The sequence below is a fragment of the Gopherus evgoodei genome, chromosome 13, assembly GCF_007399415.2.
Source record: "Gopherus evgoodei ecotype Sinaloan lineage chromosome 13, rGopEvg1_v1.p, whole genome shotgun sequence".
In the NCBI taxonomy this organism is placed as follows: domain Eukaryota; kingdom Metazoa; phylum Chordata; order Testudines; family Testudinidae; genus Gopherus; species Gopherus evgoodei.
The window spans coordinates 4,133,507-4,151,883 of record NC_044334.1 but is presented as its reverse complement, the minus strand read 5'-3'; the positions used below and the strand labels follow the sequence as shown (position 1 = coordinate 4,151,883).

At 42.0% G+C, this 18,377-nt stretch overlaps 1 protein-coding gene across 1 annotated transcript in view; it reads right to left on the bottom strand.

The window, feature by feature from the left end:
• Window positions 1–2,202: 2,202 nt before the first annotated feature.
• The window catches only part of SVOP (SV2 related protein), a 32,265-nt gene continuing 16,090 nt past the window's right edge, over window positions 2,203–18,377 (bottom strand). Inside the window, exons 7-16 of the mRNA XM_030582663.1 lie at window positions 17,407–17,470; window positions 15,586–15,711; window positions 14,341–14,469; window positions 13,455–13,528; window positions 13,064–13,140; window positions 11,835–11,942; window positions 10,993–11,104; window positions 9,451–9,532; window positions 9,122–9,211; window positions 2,203–4,670 (exon numbers count right to left, since the gene is read on the bottom strand). Of these exons, the coding sequence (XP_030438523.1) occupies window positions 4,464–4,670; window positions 9,122–9,211; window positions 9,451–9,532; window positions 10,993–11,104; window positions 11,835–11,942; window positions 13,064–13,140; window positions 13,455–13,528; window positions 14,341–14,469; window positions 15,586–15,711; window positions 17,407–17,470 (1,069 nt within the window). The 3' untranslated portion in view covers window positions 2,203–4,463. The remainder of the gene's footprint in view (window positions 4,671–9,121; window positions 9,212–9,450; window positions 9,533–10,992; window positions 11,105–11,834; window positions 11,943–13,063; window positions 13,141–13,454; window positions 13,529–14,340; window positions 14,470–15,585; window positions 15,712–17,406; window positions 17,471–18,377) is intronic.

Below are 18,377 nucleotides of genomic sequence, written 5' to 3'. Positions count from 1 at the left end.
GACAGTATCCCTTCAAGTGTGAAGCAAATACCCAATTAAGGGTCTAATTTTTAGAACCCACAGATATAACTGAAATCAGTGGGAGTTTCAGATGTCTAGGATATCTAAAAATCAGAACACAAATATCCTGTGAAACTACTGACCCTTCATAACAGCTGCAGTTATCAAGGTCCCATAATGGAGTACACATCTAGGGCAGCAAAAGCATCATTACTATAAAAACTATTAATTTATTCAACATAAAATATCAAGTGTGGAATCAAACTATCCAATGTTGCATTATTAATGTAGGAACAAAAGAATATTGTACAACAAGCTCAATATACACAAAGTTTTTTAAACATTAAAATGTATCCAGCTTAAAAACTGTACATTCACACACAAGATAACATTCAATGTTCTTTCAGCAAGCATTTAGGAATACTAAATCACTCATCAAAGCATGCCTGGAGAATTACGTTCCCCACAACAGCTCTACACGTTAATTGGACAGTTAACATATCTGTGAGCCCCACACTTCTGTTTGCTCCTAAATTTAATTCAAAATGATCTCATTTTGCTTTTTAAAATGAACTAGCCATATTAATTCTTCTCCAGTGAAAAATACACAACAGTGTTTAAAACAGAATCTTTGGAAGCTTAATTATATACATTAATAATGTTGCCATATTAACAAAATATGATGTGACTATTTATAGGCTATAGTGCATTAAACCAAATGTTCTTCAGCTTTGCTCAATGGACATGCTGGCACGTCCTTCTCCATTATTAACATCATTCAGGGACACTCATTCACTTCAGCTGCTTAAGGGCAAGATCCTGCTCCCACTCAAGTCAGTAGCAAAACTCCTGTTGACTTCAGTGACACAGAATCAACTCTTAAGAGCCCGATCCTGTCCCCTTGGAGTCTGATTCAAAGCACATGGGAGTCAGTGGAAATACTCCTATTGACTTTAATGGGCTTTCCATCAGGTCTCAGGTAGGGACCGCTGTTCTTGCCTGAAGGCCTATGAATTATAATTACCTCAGCAGGGCCAATCCTGGTATTTCTATAACAAGGTACATTTTTCAATGCAGCACTTATATAAAACAAAAAGCAAAAATGCCTCTAAATGGCTTTTTGTAATATTGTAAATGTCATAGGTTAAGCAGGTACCAGCTTCTCAACAGGATTAAAAGCCTTTGCATAGCCTAAAAATATCTATTAAAATGAAATATTTGATTGGAAGTGTGTGTATATAAATACACACACACACACTTCACATAAAACTCTCTGAATGCAAGTTTTGAAGGCCATTGCAATGTCACATCTTCAAACTGTTGAATGCTGACTCAAAAATCAAAGCCGTGTGTGCATATGATCATTTGAAAGGCAGAAGTAGATTTTTAAGTAGAGGAGGAGCACAATAGCAACTAAAAGGCTCATTAGCTAGCCTGTTAACACAGCAGTCCTGTGAGACTGTAGGTTTCATGCATCTGTTCTCTCCTCTAACACATACTTACAATGAATGAAGTTTTCAAAAGAGCCTCCAATTCTGGGCATCCAACTAACTGCCCGTGCAACTAACTGCAAGCACAAATGATAGAAGTTGGGTCTAACCATGCTTCCCATCAGGCAGGGATCTAAATTCTATCATTTATGCTTGCAGCTGGTTACAGGTACCAAATTACAGACCAGGCTCAGGCCCTATATAGTGTTTTCATTGCAAGGTTCAGGGACCACCTTATACAGCTGTGCTCATGAATCCAAAAGCTAATGTGAGTTGCACTCTGACTATCTGAATGTTACAATATACAATCTAAAACCATTCAGGGCTTGTTTCTCCCCTCAGAAACATGGTGTGTATCTTGTGTACATTACCGTGAGAGCCCCAGGTAAACAAGCAGGTGTGCCACATGAGTCTGAGGGCAGCACTGAGCCACTCCAGTTGCATAATACATGAGGGAGGGATATCCAGTTAGAATCTGAATGGTGAGGACATGAGAAGGAACCATTCCCATTGTCTGCTAGTTAAGAGTACTTTCTGTTCACTTTCAGCGGTTCTCAAACTGGGGTTCGGGACCACAAAGTGGGTTGTGACCCCATTTTAATGGGGTGGCCAAGGCTGACTTAGACTTGCTGCGGCCTGGGGCCAAAGCCTGAGCCCCACTGCCCAGGGCCAAAGCCGAAGCCCAAGGGCTTCAGCCCTTGGTGGCAGGACTCAAGTTACAGGCCCCCTGCCTGGCGATGTAACCCCTGGGCTTCAGCTTGGCCTCCCTGCCCGGAGCGGTGGGGCTTGGGCAGGCTCAGGCATCGGTCCCGACTCCTGGGGTCTTGTAGTAATTTTTGTTGTCGGAAAGGGGTCATGGTGCAAGGAAGTTTGAGAACCCCTGCTTTAGACTGATTGGAACTTTTAGCATATTGGAGAGTCAACACTGAATACAGAGCTAATAGACAGACAGAGATACTCATACCATGTAAAGTGTTAGTACTAGAAATGGACAACATTCTCCTATGCCATCAAACACATGTAAAGCTGGATATCTCTGAACTGAATTACATTTTAAATGAAATGTAGCACTCACCTGTTCAGACCAGCCAGCTATTTCTGGAGTGCTTAACTGTAACCATCATCTTTTAATGCTAGGTGACTATATAGACTTTGGGTCCCTTGTCAGTCTTATACCTGCACCATAAGATATCTCCATGCAGAATGCCACCAATTGTTTTGGCCATTCCTGGTAGTTTGGAGATCTTCAAATTCCTTTAAGGAATTTCCCATATATAATTTCATATAATGGTATAAGTTAAACAAACTAGTATATCTTGGAGTGTTATACTGTGCAATAGCTCTGCATTTCTGTAAATGAACGTTGAATGTAGATTGTGTTCTCTTATTTTGCACCATTGGCAGATTCAGTGAACTATTCCAGCCCCCGAGAAAGGACTTTATAGGGAACGGCTTGGTCCACCATGTAGTTAAAATATGGTCTTGTGCAAATCCATAGCATGCACAACACTATATTTCTGTGAAATGACCGACTACACATATTATTGAAAGTGTATTGCTTCCCATGGCCTAGTGACTAGAATTAAGTACCTTCAGTTACATCTGACAGTGTATTTCATAGGCTGGATTTCTGGAAAAATACCAAGACCCATGGATGATAACTGTCTGATTTTGTTACACATTTCTTTGCTTTACATCCGTCAAGTTTTGAAATCTGAATCCCCATTCACAGACAGATTCCTTACAAACCAAAAGGCTGTATAGATAGCACATATGAACTGAGTTGTCCTCAACTGAACTATACCAGTCCCTGTGGTGAAAGAACTTCATCAACTACATCAAAATTGCTGAGGGAGAGTCAATCATCTGCTGATGACACTGGTATAGCTCTTCCCAGGACGACTTCTCATTTAAGATGTGATGCCAATTACATTCCTTCATAACTTGCCATTACATTCCATGTACAACTGGCAGCTACCCTAGAGTTCTGCCCAGCTGATAGAGAACCTGCTCCTGTTCCGAGACACATGAAGGCAGTTCCATCGAAAGTGCTACAAGCAGCTGTTCAAATTAAGACGTGTGTCACAGGCATTGGCTAAATCACTATGGGACCATACTTATGCAAATTGAACAGAAACATATCTGGACCCATGCAGTAAACCACAGCGTGCATCTCCACACACACAGAGACAGGATAGCTGAAGCAGTCTTCACCAATGCAACAGACAGAGGGCTCAATGCTTCTGGCAATGTTAGAAAAGTTAAATTCTGTTCCAAACTGCTAGAATTTACATTTCTCATATAGCGTCCCATCTCTGCATCCAACAGCACTCTTCACAAACTCAAACTACTCTGCCTTGAGGAAAGCAAACACTCAAAATACGTTCCAAACAACCTTCTCAGTGCCTGGTAATTTCCAAGGAACAGAACTTATAGGCAAGGGAACTGGAAAGCATTGGTTGGTTTGCTGTTACAACATGTTGTTGATGACTAAAAAGTGCAAGGCAGGCATCTAATTTTAAAACCCTATTCTGTAGTGTATGGAACCCACCGTGTGTTATGCCAGGTACACAGTAAATATTAATCTTTTGCTTTTAGGCATCAAAAGTACTGTTTTTTTTTTAATTTTACAGCTGATACTGAATTGCATTCAGTTAGCTATTTGCTTGACACAGAACATTTTAAGCTCAGTATCTGACCATGCAAGCACAACAGACTATTAAAAAAGCCCTTCTCTCTGAACTTCAGATGACATCCTGATCAAATGTCTCTTGTTACACAAGTAAATTTTTATGAGTGTGAGCAAAGAGTAGTAAAGACATGATTTGCTTAGGTCCAAATCAAAAGTTCCTGCATTTTGACACATGACATTGGCAGTGACAGCACGGTCGGCTTTATACGCTTGGCTTTTAAAAATACAATTCTTGCTTGTTTCATCCTTCCTTGCAAGGGGCCAGGGGGGCTCATGTCCTATCATTCCTGTGATCCAGAATTTGACCTGGTGAATCCCATGTTGTGGGATACTCTCCCAACCATCTCTTGTCCCCATTCTCTGTGGCTGGACTCCTGCAGACCACGCCCTTTTGTTTCAATGGGCAAAAAACAGGAAGCCACGGCTGCCAACAGGCAGCATCCACTGTAAACCACCAGAGTTAAATAGACTGAAGATTCCAGCATCACCTAGGGGAAAGTAAGTGAAAAGATAAGAAAGGATGAACTGAATCCACTGCAAAAGAAAACAAAAAATTTGAGACTGGAGTAGAAATGTTAACTCCTTTAGGGAAAACATCACTTTTTAAAAGCCACTATATTACATACTTTTCTTTCTTTTTAGATAATACTTATCCCTTAAATACACACAAAATACTTTGGATTAAGATTCATATCACCCAACTGAGGTAGGCTAATGTTAGCCTTATTTCATAGATAGTGAAACCATGGCAGAGAAATTAAGTGACTTGCCCAAGGCCAGTGTCAGAACTAGGACTTCCTGGCTTCCAGTCCTGTAGTCGGACCACTAGGCTATCCTCTCTCTAAGGAGTCTCATGAAAGTGATTTGCAATCATGCAAATAAAATGAGAAATAGAAAATAGCTTCTCAGACTTCATGTACTGATGCATTTGTCAGTTCTCTCACTTTTACTGTCTCCCTCCCTTTTGAATGGGTCCTTCAGTCTCTTCCTTCTCCAGCAAGTCCTGATGGGCTGGAATGAAAACCCCATCACTGAACAATTCCTGCTTTGGGAAGGTTCAGCTCTGAACTTCGTGGCTCAGATCCATTGCTAACAGAAATATATTTCAGTGTCTGGAACTCATCAATAGTCTCTACTTCAATCACCCTCTGTGGCTGCTTATTCCATTTGTTTTTGTTATTGCCCTTTGAATGAAGAAATTTTGCCTGAGCTCCCTGCTTATTCTGATTTTCTTATTCTTTAGATTTTATCCACTAATCCTGATCCTCTGGCTAGTGTGAAAAATGCCTCTTTAAAATGATATAATATTAAAATCCATAAAGTCTCCGATATTCCAGTTCAACTTAGAAAAGAGACAACTAAGGGGGAAATAAGAGAGGTCTATAAAATCATGAATAATGTGAAGAAAGTGAATAGGGAAATGCTGTTTACCCCTTCCCATAACATAAGAACAAGGGGTCTCCTAATGAAATCAATAGGCTGCAGGTTTAAAACAATAAAAGGAAGTACTTCTTCACAGTGCACCGTGGAGCTGTGGAACTCATTGCCAGGGTATACTGTGAGGGCCAAAAGTATAATTGGGTTAAAAAAAGAATTAAATAAGTTCATGGTCCATCAATGGCTATTAGAAAGTCCAGGATGCAACCCCATGCCCTCAGTGTCCCTAAACTTCCAACTAACAGACACTGAGACTGGATGACGGGATGGATAACTCGAAATTGCTCTGTTCTGTTCATTCCCTCTGAAGCATCTGGCAATGGTCACTGTCAGAAGACAGGATACTGGGCTAGATGGGCCGCTGGTCTGACCCAGCATGGCTGTTCCTGTGTTCTTATGAGAAATGGATCTTCTCTCTTAAGTTTCAAAGATCAGAAAAAAGTTGAGGCCTGTTACCACCTTGGTTGCCCTGCACACACCCAATGCAACAATCCCCTTTCAGTGGTATGGTGACTACTACTACAGATGCACTTCAGGCTCAGTGACACTCTGAGGCCTGGTCTACATTATGCGTTTAAACCGAATTTAGCAGCGTAAAATCGATTTAACCCTGCACCCGTCCACACAACAAGGCCCTTTATATCAATATAAAGGGCTCTTTAAACTGATTTCTGTATTCCTCCCTGACGAGAGGAGGAGCATTGAAACCGGTATTGCCATGTCGGATTAGGGTATTGGCCTCCAGGCGGTATCCCACAGTGCACCATATTGTGACCGCTCTGGAAAGCAATCTGAACTCGGATGCAATGGCCAGGTAGACAGGAAAAGCCCCGCGAACTTTTAAATTGCATTTCCTGTTTGCCCAGCATGGAGCTCTGATCAGCACGGGTGGCAATGCAGTCCCAAATCCAAAAAGAGCTCCAGCATGGACCGTATGGGAGATACTGGATCTGATCGCTGTATGGAGAGACAAAATCTGTTCTATCAGAGCTCCGTTACAGAAGACGAAATGATAAAGCATTTGAAAAAATCTCCAGGCTATGATAGACAGAGTCCACAGCACAGTGCTGTGTGACAAGCGTAACAGAAAGCCAAAGAATCAAATGGACACTCATGGAGGGAGGGAAGGGGTACTGAGGACTCCAGCTATCCCACAGTCCCCGCAGTCTCCGAAAAGCATTTGCATTCTTGGCTGAGCTCCCAGTGCCTGAAGGGTCAAAAACATTTTCCCAGGTGCTTCAGGATATATGTCGTCAATTTACACCCTTCCCCCCCCCCGAAAGAAAAGGGGAAAAAAAGGTTTCTCGCCTTTTTTCAATGTCACCCTATGTCTACTGCATGCGGCTGGTAGACGGGGTGCTGCAGCGCTGAACACCAGCATCCACTTCCCGGTGGCAGATGGTACAATATGACTGCTATCCATCGTCTTCATCAGCCCGTGAGTGCTCCTGGCTGGCCTCGGTGAGGTCGGCCAGGGGCACCTGGGTAAAAATGGGAATGACTCCCGGTCATTCCCGGCAGATGTTACAGAACGGCTGGTAACCGTCTTCATCATAGCAACTGGGGGCTGAGCTCCATCAGCCCCCATCCCCTTTCATGTCTAAAGAAAAGATTCTGTACTGCCTGGACTATCATAGCAGCGGGAGGCTTCCTCCCCCTCATTTTATCTCACTAAAAACTCAGTGTTTCTTATTCCTGCATTCTTTATTACTTCATCACACAAATGGGGGGGCACTGCCACGGTAGCCCAGGAGGGTTGGGGGAGGAGGGAAGCAACGGGTGGGGTTGTTGCAGGGGCACCCCCTAGAATGGCATGTAGCTCATCATTTCTGCGGGATCTCTGGGGCCCTGACATGGAGCGGCTGTGCTCTTTGGTCTTCTAGTAGACTTGCCCCATATTCTAGGCAGGACTGACTCTATTTTTAGACAAAACATAAAGGAGGGAATGACCCGGGGAGTCATTCCCATTTTTGTCCATGCGCCCCCGGCCGACCTCGGCGAGGCCAGCCAGGAGCACCCATGACAGCAGCAGACGGTACAGAATGACTGATAACCATCATCTCATCGGCAATTTACAATGGCATGGCAGACAGTGCAATAGGGATGGTAACTGTCTCTGCTACCTTGCAAAGGCAAATGAATGCTGCTGTGTAGCACTGCAGTACCGCGTCTGTCAGCAGCATCCAGTACACATACGGTGACAGTGACAAAAGGCAAAACGGGCTTCCTGGTTGCCATGCTATGGCGTCTGCCAGGGCAATCCAGGGAAAAAGGGCGCGAAATGATTGTCTGCCATTGCTTTCACGGAGGAAGGATTGAGTGACGACATTTATCCAGAATCACCTGCGACACTGTTTTTGCATTGAGATCTCAACCCAGAATTCCAATAGGCGGGGGAGACTGCGGGAACTATGGGATAGCTACTCATAGTGCAACACTCAGGAAATCGACGCTAGCCTCGGTACATGGACGCACACCACCGAATTAATATGCTTAGTGTGACCGCATGCACTCGACTTTATACAATCTGTTTTACAAAACCGGTTTATGTAAAATCAGAATAATCCCGTAGTGTAGACACACTCTGAGAATCTGCATCCCTTGGGATAGCATGGGAAAAGGTAGGTCACCCAAGTGTGAGGTTTTGAGTGCATTATGCCTGTGGAGACTCAAGAAGGTGCAGTGGTCCTGGCATGCAGTGGGGAGAGCACACATCTAGCACAGATGAAGCACAGGTCTCCAGACAATTCCCAATGTGTAGAGATAATGGGGCAATGGCCAGGCCCTACCCTTGTAGTCTATGTCCTCCTGAGTTACTAATCACGATGAGCAGTGTTAATGGCACCCTACACTGTCATGTATGGTCTCTACTTTGTGGGAGCAATGGTGGGAAAAGGGCACTACATTAGGGGCTAACCTAGTTTGGCTTCAGATGCCCCCACTGCCTCAGTTTCCCTTCCTCCCCAGTTAGTCAGACCTCTCCCTGTGGATATTTTCACAATAACCCTCCCCTTTAGCAGTCTGATTCATTAACATAAAGTTCAAAGCACCACAAGTCTTCCACGCAGCCTTCTGTGAGGGCACGGCCCTTGGTGCAGGGTTCTTAGACCTGTCTCTGCTGAGGCTTGTTCTCCACACCTTTCCTAGCTGGCTCCTGCTCCCTGCAGGTTTGCACTCCCCAAGTCACCTGCACGGAACCACTCACACAGCCCCTTTACCCTTTAAGACTCTCCTACAACTGACCTCAGACTGTCCTTCTGTCCCCCAGCAGGCCTGATTCCTACTCACATGACCCCTGGATTGAAAGGTAAATCAGTCACAGGAGAGGCAGAGTCCAGTCTCCGTTAAAGGACTAGCTCACCCTCTGACAGGCACCAACATACTTCCTCTACTCCAACATACTTGGGTGAGGACTGCCATCAACTGGCCCTTAATACAGAAAGGCCGTTTTCTCCATCGCATTCTAGTGCTACTAAAATGTTTGGAAGAGAGGGAGTTTTACCTGTGCAATAAATGGAGTTATTAAGGCTCCCACTCTGGCCATTCCACTGCATGTTCCTAGGCCCAGAGCACGAGTGGCTGTTGGGTAAACCTGTAGACAAAGCATCAACAAGTTAACCCTAGGATACAGCTCTCTTCCTACCTCACATCTCTTTATCAAAGAGTGATACTAAATGTAAGTTCTGTCAGATCTATAACACTCAGACAACATAATGGCTCAATAAATTGTAGCCTGTATAAGGCCTATTATGAGAAGATCATGGAATTCAGCTGTCTCACCAGGGCCTCATTCCCATTAAACCTTCCTGTTACAAAAATGATCTTACTCACCTCAGGAGTGTAAACATAAGCAGCCTGAAATCCTCCTGAAATGAAAGCCCTTGCGATGAAGAGCAGCACAGTAAGAACATTTCTGTGAGAATAAGGAGAGCAGGGGTTGGGTTCAGTACAGTTTTTATTTGAATTTAGAGACAAGTAGCAATTAAAAAAAGATGCTAAATGTTATTAGCTAGATCCATTTTGTTTTTATTGACCCTCCTCCATTTTTCTGGACCTTTAATACAGGGACAGTTCAAAAAAATCTGTGATCACTACAGACACCTGGGCTTTTCTAAGCATCTGCATTTCGACGAAGCATTATTAACAGCCAGTGACCAGTGAAGTAAATTACATGTACTAGTCCCAGCCTAAAGATATTTGGATGAGGAAAATATGCACTAAATAATTGACCTTACACTAGTCTGACATTGGGATAACTCAACTGGAGCACAATTGGAGTAAATGAGATCAGAAGCAGGCTGTGGGCTTCCTGTGTAAAGGTGTGAAATTGGACACACTTGGTTATTTATTCATATTGTTAGCATCTATTATTATTATTTTTACAGTACCTGAAAATGTTCTAGGAGCTCTCTCTACACAAGACAGTCCAGCAATGACTAAGATGCCATTTCTGTGCCGTGCCCCTTCCCCCCTCCCCCCCAGAATAGAGAAAGCACTGTCCACAAGTGACGGGAAGGCCAAAGTATTCCAAAAGGCTTAACACTTACAATCAGAAGCAGATTTTCCAAAGAGCTCAGCACACTGAGTCAATGGTGGCACTCAGCTCCTGTGAAAATCTGGCCATAAGTGTCACAATGGAAGATGCTGGGTGCTGTGCACTTTGGAAAATCTGGCCTCAGTTATGGGTTCTGAGCAGTCAAAATTTAGCCCTGAGTTCTTTAGAAAATTGGGCCCTAAATGGCTACAATGCAAAAATACAGGTTCCTTCCATCAGTGAAGTAATTTCCAGATTCTTAGGTCAAATGTACCAATTTTCCAGGCCAAGACCTCAACTTCACTAGTCAGTGCCCATCGCCTGCCCTGTAATTGCACATTCTAATCCATAACACAGCTTAGATTGCTCTGAACTCCAGTCTCACAATTAAAGGCCAAGCTCTGCTGCGAATTGGCGCGAGTACCTGAATGGGAGGCAGGTACACAGCAGTGGAGCCAGCCCAGAGGTTCATCATTCATTTGGCAAGTGGATAACTAGAAAACTAATTGCAAAACTAGAGGTACCAGCATCACTACATGTACTGGTAGTAGATTTGATTTAGAACTTTTTTCCGAGAGCTATATCCTACTTTGATGTCAACTATTATCCCCTTTGGTGTATTCTGAACACAGGACTTTGGAGAAGACAGGCTTTCTCCACTCCCGCTTCTCTTATTTTTCTTCTACACACTCTGCAGAGAAAAGCCAAACTTTCCTTTTGAAATCTTTTCACAAATTAACTTGGTCAATTCTTGGCTCTTAAAACCATCACTTTCAACCTATTGTCCCATATGGAAGAGTAAATGGATCAGGGTTTAGTTTTCACTTTGTGCTGCATACCTTCCAACGCAGAGAAATAACAGAAGACTACAAAACGAGAAGACAAAAAAGGAAAGCGCCATGGTTTTTTTACGGCCTATCCGATCAATAATCCAGAGGGTCACCAGAACACCTGTATGGGAAAAGAAATTGATTGGCCCACATCTGTTGAATGAATTCAAATCGAGCTGGAGCATCCAGCAATTACCACACAATGTTATTTGGCTTTGTAATTTATTTCCTTTTTGTGTGAATCTGTGCAATTGAAAGGAGCCAGATTGGCAATCCAAGGGAAGGGGTTTCCCTATGGACAAAACATGTACAACACAGGCAGTGGAGCTGAACTCACACCAGAGCTGGATTTGTCACTGAGATTTTAATCCAGAGCAGTGATAATATCCTGAATCACTGCCTTGTGATATGCCATCTCAAGCCATTTAGTACCTAGGGATGTAGTCTTAAGTCTAATGGAACAATATTCATATTGCTACCATATGTCACCTATCTTTCTTGCTCTATTGTCACACTACTTATTTAAATAATTGTTACTTTAAAAGTCATGGCTCTGATGGTGTACAAGGCTGTGAAGGTCCAACACTGAGTAACCATACCCAGGATCCTTTACATTAATTCTGGAAAGCCAATGCCTGGATGAACATTTATATGGCTCTGCTGCTTCAACAGAAATTCATTGGATGATAAAATCCTACTGAATTGTTACTCTTCCTCAGAATACATGGCCTGCGGTTTGAACTGGAGCCATAACCAGATTGGCCACCGTGGCTTCTCAAGACACTTCCCAGAGGCTGCTTCTGCAGTAAGCCTCCATGCAGTGATGTACTGGCACTTATACGGTCACTTACCTGGGAACTCTGATAAAGTGGTCCAGAGCAGATCTGTGTAGTCTTCCTCTGTGAGATACTCACAGGCCAGGCTGCATTTTGCTTTAACTGCTTTCCTTCTACTGGAAACTGTGGGAAGAGAAAGAAGAAGCGTTTGTGATATTTTAAGTAATCTCCTCTCTGCTGATTCTCCCATACACCTGCTGTGCTTTTGTGATTCTTGCTGCTGAAACCAGTGGAGCGGATGTGGCTGGAATTCAGCAGCACAGCAGGTGCACTTTACCTGAATGCATTGTACCCAGAACACCTAGCCAAAGCCAAACAATTCCTAAGAAGTCTTGCTTCTAGTAGGATGCAACCCTGACCTGAAGGCTGATGATTTACACTATTTTTAAAATCAGAATAGGCTTCTGTGATCTCAGGCTAGTGATGGTGCCTTCTGTGTCTCAATAGTCCCACTTGTAAAATGGGGATAATAATACCTTATCTACACCACAGACCTGCGTTTTAACCACTAGACCACACTGTCTCCCAATAACTACCCACATTTTTTTAGTATCCAAAGTTGGATTTCTCATTCTATTGCTAGGCAAGCCCTGAACTGATACCTTCTCACAGCAATACCCATCCCCTTTGTATAATTTCCAACCGCCATGGTGTGTTCCATAATTTAGTGTGTTCAGAATACAATAACACTCTCCCTAGAGGAATCTAATTTTCAAGGGGTTTTAAAGATCTTTATACAGTTAAAATACTGACAACAACACAACAAACTGCAAGAGAAAAGGTGCTGAATTTCTATGCAATATTTTTTCCCGCAGTAGTTCTTTACATTTCAAGCACACAGAAACCCTATGGCAGCTGGCAATTTTCTATTTCAGACCTAATTAGGCCTGGGAGTGGCAAATTTGGAAAGTCACATTTATGGAATCACACTTTATTCAAGAAGAACAGATACTTGCCTCTAATAAGCCTCCTTTGCAGTCTCCACTGCTATTTCACAACTTGGATTTAGAGAATCCTTCCTGTGGCCACCACAGAACCCCTATGCCTCAAGCAGCAAGCAAGGTACAGTAGCTGACTTCTTATGTTCAGAATTAACAAACTCTTAACAAGGTTTCCTAAAGTGTGCGCTAGAAATTGTGACCCTTTCGAAGTCTTCAGCAGAAGCTGGTCCAATAAAAGGAATCCCACCTTTTTTCTCTCCTCTACAGGGCATATTTAGAAAGAAGAGAAGGGCTAATACTCACTGCTGCAGACATCCCCTGCTTGAAAGAGCTCTGTAGTTAATAAAACTAACCCATAATAAGAAAAGGCATTGGAAAACCTGCAAGGAAGGAAATGAGAGAGGAAGTCTGAGATGGTCAGACATATAATATAATAAGCAATGTGAATCAAAATGGAATTGAACGGAAGTGAGGACTTCCATTAAATACTTTCTTTAAGTATGGTTCCTACTTCCATCCAGAAAATGAATAGGCCACTGGATCTTGAGTGAATGTTATTTGGTGGTTTAAGAAATTATAGTGTAATGCAGGTTGAGGGGAGTGGGATTTGCTCCATTGTAGTGATATTGTAAATGGATCCACTGAAAAACATATATAAGCATGCTGGCATTGAACAGTTTATATCTCCTCTTACCATATAAACCAAAGCAACAATGTTGTCCATCTAAACTGGGGTGTGAAAAGGTCCCTCATTTTCCCCCGATCCTCCTGTTTTGAAACACACAAAAATACAGCTATTTGATTTGGTTTCTGTTTAAAATTGATTTCAGGCCATAAAGAGTCAGAGGAAACTTGATTGCATAGAATCACATGCTTCCACTCTTATGTCAGGCCATCTGATATATATTACACAGCTTAGGGCCAGATATTCAGTCCCTGTTCAGGCCCCTTCATGCACATGAGCAGTGTAAAGGAGCCACAATCTGGTTGTAGCTGCCAAGTTAAGAATTCCCCTGTCAGAGGGAATTCTCAGCTGGTGTAAGTCATCAGAGCTGGCTCATACCACCCCAGCATTTCTGCACTTCTCAGCAGGAGAATTTTGGCTGGCCCAAGAATTTCTGAAGGACAGAGGCAAGCCAGCCTGTGCAGAACTTCCCCAGAGTTTGGGGGTGCTCTGGGATTTGGGGTTGTCCAACATAGAGATGGGGGCTAGCTACAAAAATCAGATTCAACTTTGGATCCAAAATTCCACATATAGTTCTGAGGTGTTCAGATCTGGGGTTCTGATTTGGGCCCTTCAGTATTCTCCTGGTCTGAGTCTCAGTATAAAGAAGCCTAAAAGTGAGTGTAAATGTAATTTATGCCCATTTTACAGCCCCTTTACACTGCCACCATTTTTAGTATAAATCAGAATGAGGCCCTTAGTGTAATTCTCCATTAATTTAGCACATGTGATCACTACTCATTAGTGTTTATTACTGGTTGAGATGCCAAAATTAAACTTAACACTGATTACTTGTGAAAGTAGCACAGTTTCTATTATATTCAGTATTGTTAATATGTCTGTTTCCTGTACTCACCTGTCTGGAAATTATTAATTTTCCCAGAGGCATTGGAGCTCCATTTTCTGCTGCTATCCGCTTCAAAGTGGCAATAGCCTTTTCTTGGTTTCCAGATAATACATCATATCTTGCACTTTCTGGCAGCCACTATGAAAGCAAAGCAGAACAGAGCAAATCAGACACAATATTGTCAACGACAGGATAATAAACTGACTGGGGCAGATGTGAGTAGTCTCATTAACTGCAATTAGATGAGAAGGCTTGCACAAACAGCCCTTGATGAATTACAGATGTCTTTCTGCCTATGAAGTGTCAATTTTTCCAACAGACTTTAAGAAATTCCAGATATCACTTTCATCTTTTCATCAGGCATTCATCCCTAAACCTATCCCACAAGAGGTCTCCTTCCATTACTTGCTTTTTATTCTTGAAAGATTTGACTATATCTTTGGAATGTTTTGGTATTACATTCACAGCAGATATGGCAAAATAGTCAATTAGTTAGCAAGATTCTGACGATATTAAAAAATGTCCATTTTTAAGGTTTTTTTTTTCAATACATAAGATTTTAAACACTTGTGTAATTATCTGGAGAGATTCCTGAAAAAAAGAGACAATGGCTAAAAAATAACAGCAGCCAAATAGTCAAATTATTACTCAGACAGGAACGTATATATAGCTTGTAAGGGAATGGGTTGCTATCACATATACTTTAATTGAACAGGGTACACAAATTCATGTGTCACAAATATGTGAATCTGTTTAAGAATCTGACCTGTAATATACAGTTAGCATATTATGCTGAGGTTGCCATGAGCTCTGAGAGTTTTTAATTAACCACAGATTAGATGGAAGCTGTGATTTGCAGTAAAATTATTTAAGAGTCTCAAGATGAATCAGAAAATAACTGATTTTAATAAGAGTGAGAGGTTGATCCCACTGAATTTGACTGAAACTGTCTGAGTAAATTTGAGAGAGAATCCCAGTCCTGACTGGTTTCACAGTACTCCAAACTACCAACATTCTACGGTAGGGCATCAGATTACAAGCATTACATCATCAGAACAACTCTCACTGGGAAACCTACTGTTACTAGCTGTTGAAACAGCATCATTTGAAGCAGTATCATTTACATCATCATTTCAGTTTTATTAACAGAGCACCATCAGGAAACTCATTGCTGTCATGATTCCACTCAATCAGGGTGAAATAGTGACATGTAAGATTTGCTGCACAAACATTTATCCTGCGAAGAATACCTACAAAACATAAGATGGCGAACAGCAAGAGTGGAACAGCAGAAAGAATGAGCAGCCAACGCCAGCCAAGAGTGGGCATCACAAACACTGCAAGGAGGACTTCAAATACAGTCCCAATGGCCCAAAAGACCTGCAAAAGTGAAAAGGAAAAGGTCACAAAGAAGGATAAAATCATTCTGAGATGCATGGCTGATAACAGCACAGAAACTAAAAAGGAGAAGGACCATCTCCATTCATGCACTCTTCAACCTGAAGTTCTACCATCATGGAATCATAGGGTTAGAAGGGATTGCAAGGGTCATCCTGTCTAACCCCCTGCCAAGATACAGCATTTGTTGTTGTAAACTCTGTACTGTAGAGACTTGTGGTGAATCAGGGATGAGACATGTAAAATGTGCATAGGTGTAAGCCAAGAGAAATCCAGCCATTTGTGAATGAAATTTTTTCTCATGCTCCATGAGCAGCGCTCTTAAAACTTATTATCAATGTTCTCTGGAAAGCCATGATTAAATGTAGATGAATAAACTGGTATTAGAGGCAGCTTCTTATCTAAAATAGCCTCATATTTCATATATGGGAGGGCTTTTCTGTATTTATATACATTTTGTCTTCAGACTTCATCCATAACTCTCCCTATGTTCCAAGCATTTCATAAGTCCATATTCCATTCTAAAACTCAGGTTACTAAAAACTTTGGGTAAGGAGAAAAAAAAAGGTTTCATATGATGACATTTTCTGCTACTCATGTTGGTGGTTTCAAACAGTTAAATTTCACCTTCAGCAAGATCAATGTGCCGTATACATTTGTTACAGAAGAACTGCAGACCAGTAAACAATGAGTCAGATTTAATTTGTGGTTGATGGGCCAAATTCTGCTCCAATTTACAGGTGCTGCCTCAGTGATGTCACTTGACAGTAGATTTTGGCCACGTATATTTCACATTGCCTACAATTTCCTCAAAACAGCTGCAAACTCCTTATGGTGTGAATGATTAAGATGATTGTAGATCCCCTTCAGTAGATACCTGGATATAATAAAGTAGCTTAGGATAATAATAATTTCTGAATATAATTCTTATAAACTGCTCTGAGAGCTACAGTCCTGTTCTCCTTACATAGGTAAAACTATCAAAACCAACAGGAGCTTTGCTTGCAGATAAAGGAAGGAATTGAGACTCTTATTAGTAAGGCCAGAGCTGGGACACTCTGTTGTGAAACGCACCGAGGTCCATCTGATATTTTCTTCCCTTTGATTTTTTTGTTCCCTCAAGGTCTAATTTCCTTTTTCTGTTAACTAACTAGTCAATGCTTAGGAATTTCTGATTCCACCGGGTGATTACATGGTTCCAGAATGCTCAGAACTAGCTAGAGCAAGAAAAGGGTAAAAGACTACTAGCACCATGAAAGAGAGTTGCTTAGTTACTGAACTCTACTTAGTGAAGGTCAGGCAGTGAAAGCTAATTCTAGCAGCAATTATATTGGAAGATTCATTTTGTTTAAAGGCTATTTTAATTCAGGGAGGACAAGATTTCACAGGTACAGCCCTTTCAAAGCCACTGAGTGAAGATCAAGTAATAGCTTTCTCAACAGTAACACCTGGCTGCCTTCAATCATCAATGAAGCAGTCATGCTTTTTTTCCATTTTAACACTTTCTGGGCTACAGTCAGCTCTCTCTGATACTGGTATAGAGAGCTGAATTCAGCCATCTATTTGTTGTAGCTGGTTTTGAATTTTCTAAGGTCAGTGGGATTAAATGGACACAACTGAAAGCAGAATTTGGCCCTCTAAGTCTAAGGACCAAGTACAGTTGGCTACACCGCTTACCTCTATTAATAAAATGCATTTTGCTCGAGCTTTCATTGGAAGGAATTCAGCATATAAGGTTACTCTGTAAAGACAAACATTGAGAAAAATGTCATGTTAGCACACTGAGCTATATTCAGGCATTTGATTTGTTTCCTATCAAAACTTCCAAACCACAGTGACAATATAAAAACCCTTCCCAGCCCACACAGCCAGCAGTACTACAGACACTGGATCAGAGTCTTCTCTCATTTACACCAGAACAATCTCATTTACTTTAATATGGATTGCAACAGTGTAATGGAGGAGAGAATTTGATCCTCTCTGTGGCTTTGCAACCTCGGACACAAACCTGCTAGATCTAACAGACCTTGATGTATATTTCCTCAGAGCTCTGGTCTGACAGGCATTCACACAGTGAGATTCAATGAATAACTCCTACAGTTGCTGGACAGAGTATTTCCCCAGGGCTTAACAATTGGCTAGGAGAATTTCACTGCTGATCACTCATCTCTGCTAGGTTTCAGTCCTCCAGGAGATGAAAACCCCGAGGCTGTGATTGTTATTGCTCGTATAAAATCATTTGCATTCTTTTACTAAGCAGGAATTTTTAAAAATTGACTTGTTTCTCTGCAATGCCTTTGTACCCCATTGTGCCAAAGGGCAATACACTTGAATTGCACAGTTGTCTGAGTGTTTCCTGAGGATTAATGCAAGGGACAGAAGCCAAAGGTTTGTCTGTCTGTTTCAAACAGTCTGTTAGGACTTGTATTTCTCTGCTCCTACCATATTTACTTTCCACTGAGTTGCCAGGCCCTGTTTCTGCTTCTGAAACACCTTTAGGGTCCAATTCTGCTACCTTTGAAGTCAATGGCAAAACTCCTACTGATTTCAGAGGTGCAGGTCTGAGCCCTCAGTGACTTCGCAGAGCTCAGTTAATCAGTGGATAATGCTGCAAATATCAAATATTAAATCAGTGATTAAAAAACAGG